Below are 3,556 nucleotides of genomic sequence, written 5' to 3'. Positions count from 1 at the left end.
TTTGACCTCGGAAATGAATTCCTTGTCCCAATTTTGCTATAGTTTGATGTATCACATGCAACTGTTATTCTAACTTGGGCCAAACTTAGCACATAAGTATTCAAAGATATTTTCTTTTATTGCGCGCGCGCGCGGACATTTAAGCCTTTGGAGCTGAATTTTTTTAGCGCATATTTGTTTCAAGAGTGTCAGGAAAAATTTTCAAGTGCAATTAATGAAGTTAACATTGATTTACTGTCAAAAAAGTCGTATTTTTTCTCAAAAAGCGCGTGCGCGCGCGCACTTTTGCTCAGATTCCTTCAAAACCAAAAAATGCATGTAATATACATAATTCTGAGTTTGCATGCAAAAAATCAGCCTCCTACGACAATTCTTAGTTATGTTTAACCACTGTTTAAATTTTCAAGAGAGTAATACGTTTTGTGGCCCCCCCCCCTTTAAATGAACAGTTTTTTCTGTGTGTTGCTTTTTTGTCCCAGGATTATTCAACGGACTTCTCAAAATTCAAATATTGTCAAGTCAAAATTTAAAGATTTTAAAATTCAAGAAAAGAAATAAAATTTCCAAGAAAAATAACAAGCCAGTAGCATTACCTGTATCTCAACTAACCATCGACTTGTGGCATTACTTGTCAGCAGTTTACGGAATGCCTCGGGTAATATTTGATCCAAGAACTTGAGGCATGCTGCATTCTGTTCCAGAGCTCCTACCCCTTCCCTACACATATGCATGTAAAAATATGAAACAAGAATGCTGCATTCTGCATCAGTGCTCCTAACATTCCCCTTCTCAACAAACTGTAGTACAATTTGAACAAACTTACCAGGTTTGATTAATAGTAATGAACAAGGGTTTGTTAATAGAGCAGTGATCCGACCGGGGGGTCGGAGGAAGTTAAACTAGAAAACTCAATTCTTAATCAACCACAGGCTGTAGATGAAGGCCACGGTAGTTGGGGCTTCATGGCTTCGGCTACTGCCACTGAGGCATAACAGTATCATTGCACATGTCATGCTAACTCTGTGATCCATGCACCCCGAAAGGGGCACTGGGTTGCCGGGAGGGGTGGTTACCTGGTAACACTTGTGTTATTGAGGAGTCATAATAGATAGATAGATAGATACAGTTTCAAAAACATGCCGAAAATTGTAGAAAAAACCCGTTCCATTAAATCAAAATCTTTACATTCAAAAACGTGTCAGCTTATGTCATATTTCCTCATGTCTAATTAGTTAAATATATATTTTCAGATCTATTAGAGGAGATTAAAAAGTTTCAAGCCAAGCTTGGAACTTGAATTAACCCGTTGAGAGAGCACTAGATACCTTCTTTTCTTTTAGATCAGATCAAATCAAGTCTGAAAAGGAACCCAAAATCAGACACCAAAAAAATCTGCTCTCGGTCAGAAAAGATTGCGAAAATAGGAGTATGCTGATTTTCACGAAGGTGAGCTTTTTAACGACCTCTGGTTAACGTTCTGTTACCTTGCTAGCTTTGTGGAGGCTTCAAGGCATATACCAAGTAGTTCCTCGCGTTTAAATGGTATACTCCAATTCTCCTGCATAAAATTAGTGTTGTGAATCGTTTTCTTTTCAAGAAAAAAACTTTTAAGATTTCAGAACTGTTTTATTTTAAAGTTTGCTTTTATTAAACTTTGCAATATCTTTATCATAAAATAAAAATAAAAATTGGAAAAACGATCCCAATACGATCATTGATCATGTTCGTTTTTTCATCTCTTGTGTATCGTTTTTTCATCGGTTATGAATCGCTTTTTCATCGTTTCTGAGTCGATTTTTTTCATCGTTTATGGGTCTTTTTTTCATCGTTTATAGGTCGTTCTTTCATTGTTTAAGGATCGTTTTTCCATCGTTTGGATCGTTTTTTCATCGTTTATGGATCATTTTTTCATCGTTTATGGGTCGTTTTTTCATCGTTTACGGATCGTTTTTTGTTTATATCTTCTGCCACGGTAAAAATTTAACGGAAAAAAAGGAAGGAAAGAAATGCAAATGTTAAGAATAAAAAACGTAGAAAACATTTGATATTCTTAAATTTTATAAAATTTTGAAGTTGAAAGAAAATAAACATTATTTAGTGTACAACACAGACAACACAGACGCAGGAAACAATTTTTCTTTTTTATGACGAGTTTATTCTTTTTTAACTCAGGTTTATCAACTACTGGTAATATTTTTTCTTTTTAACTTATGGCAACTTAGAAAAGTTACTAAAAATCTGAAAATTTGAATTATAATTTCAAAAAATGGATTTTACCTGAAAAACCCGGTTTTCCAACTCAAAAACAGCATGAGCAGGAAATTCACTGTCAGTCTAGAAAATAGAATAATAACGTAGAGATTAGAAAGTGATCACCATCTTTGTTTCATTTTATTTGGAAAATAAAATTACTCGTTTAATTAATAATCTATTTCCAGGCTCCTTCATTTTGTATAATCCTTCCTTTCTACATTCGTTCACTTATATTTATATCTATATATGTTTACCCCTGCATTATAGATATCCACTGGTTTGTAGCTGATATCCATTATATATATGTTTACCCCTGGATTATATATATCCACTGGTTTGTAGCTGATATCCATTATATATATATATATGTTTACCCCTGTATTATAGATATCCACTTGTTTGTAGCTGATATCCATTATATATATGTTAACCCCTGCATTATAGATATCCTCTGCAGCTGATATCAATTATATATATGTTTACCCATACATTATAGATATCCTCTGTAGCTGATATCCATTATATATATGTTTACCCCTGGATTATAGATATCCTCTGTAGCTGATATCCATTATATATATGTTTACCCCTGCATTATAGATAACCTCTGGTTTGTAGATAATATCCATTATGTATATGTTTACCCCTGGATTATAGATATCCACTGGCTTGTAGCTGATATCCATTATATATATGTTTACCCCTGCATTATAGACATCCTCAGTAGCTGATATCCATTATATATATGTTTACCCCTGGATTATAGATATCCTCAGTAGCTGATATCCATTATATACATGTTTACCCCTGCATTTTAGATATCCTCTGATTTCTAGCTGATATCCATTATATATATGTTTACCCCTGGATTATAGATATCAACTGGTTTGTAGCTGATATCCATTATATATATATGTTTACCCCTGCATTATAGATATCCTCAGTAGCTGATATCCATTATATATATGTTTAGTGTTTACCCCTGCATTATAGATATCCTCTGGTTTGTAGCTGATATCCATCTCTCCAGAATCCATCGAGAATCCAGGCGCCGGCTAAACACAAAATAATAATACAGTGAGACACATGAAACTTCGCAATTAGGGGACAAACTCAAAGGTGGATGTCAAAGTCTACTACAGTCGACAAGAATGGGTTCACACCCTTTCCTAATGGTGGATGTCAAAGTCTACTACAGTCGACAAGAATGGGTTCACACCCTTTGCTAATGGTGGATGTCAAAGTCTACTACAGTCAACAAGAATGGGTTCACACCCTTTGCTAATGGTGGATGTCAAAGTCT

General features: G+C 34.5%; 2 protein-coding genes across 2 annotated transcripts in view; one reads left to right on the top strand and one right to left on the bottom strand.

The window, feature by feature from the left end:
• The window catches only part of LOC111704463 (TBC1 domain family member 9), a 33,059-nt gene that overhangs the window by 10,091 nt on the left and 19,412 nt on the right, over positions 1-3,556 (top strand). The window lies entirely within an intron of this gene.
• LOC111704466 (ubiquitin carboxyl-terminal hydrolase 24) overlaps positions 1-3,556 on the bottom strand; it is a 41,414-nt gene that overhangs the window by 37,235 nt on the left and 623 nt on the right. Inside the window, exons 2-5 of the mRNA XM_023476707.1 lie at positions 3,234-3,308; positions 2,278-2,334; positions 1,485-1,558; positions 594-717 (exon numbers count right to left, since the gene is read on the bottom strand). Coding sequence (XP_023332475.1) covers positions 594-717; positions 1,485-1,558; positions 2,278-2,334; positions 3,234-3,308 — 330 coding nt within the window. The remainder of the gene's footprint in view (positions 1-593; positions 718-1,484; positions 1,559-2,277; positions 2,335-3,233; positions 3,309-3,556) is intronic.

The sequence above is a fragment of the Eurytemora carolleeae genome, unplaced genomic scaffold (genome assembly GCF_000591075.1).
Source record: "Eurytemora carolleeae unplaced genomic scaffold, Eaff_2.0 scaffold389, whole genome shotgun sequence".
NCBI lineage: Eukaryota > Metazoa > Arthropoda > Copepoda > Calanoida > Temoridae > Eurytemora > Eurytemora carolleeae.
Note: the sequence above shows the minus strand (reverse complement) of the source record. Positions and strands in the feature narration are given on the sequence as shown.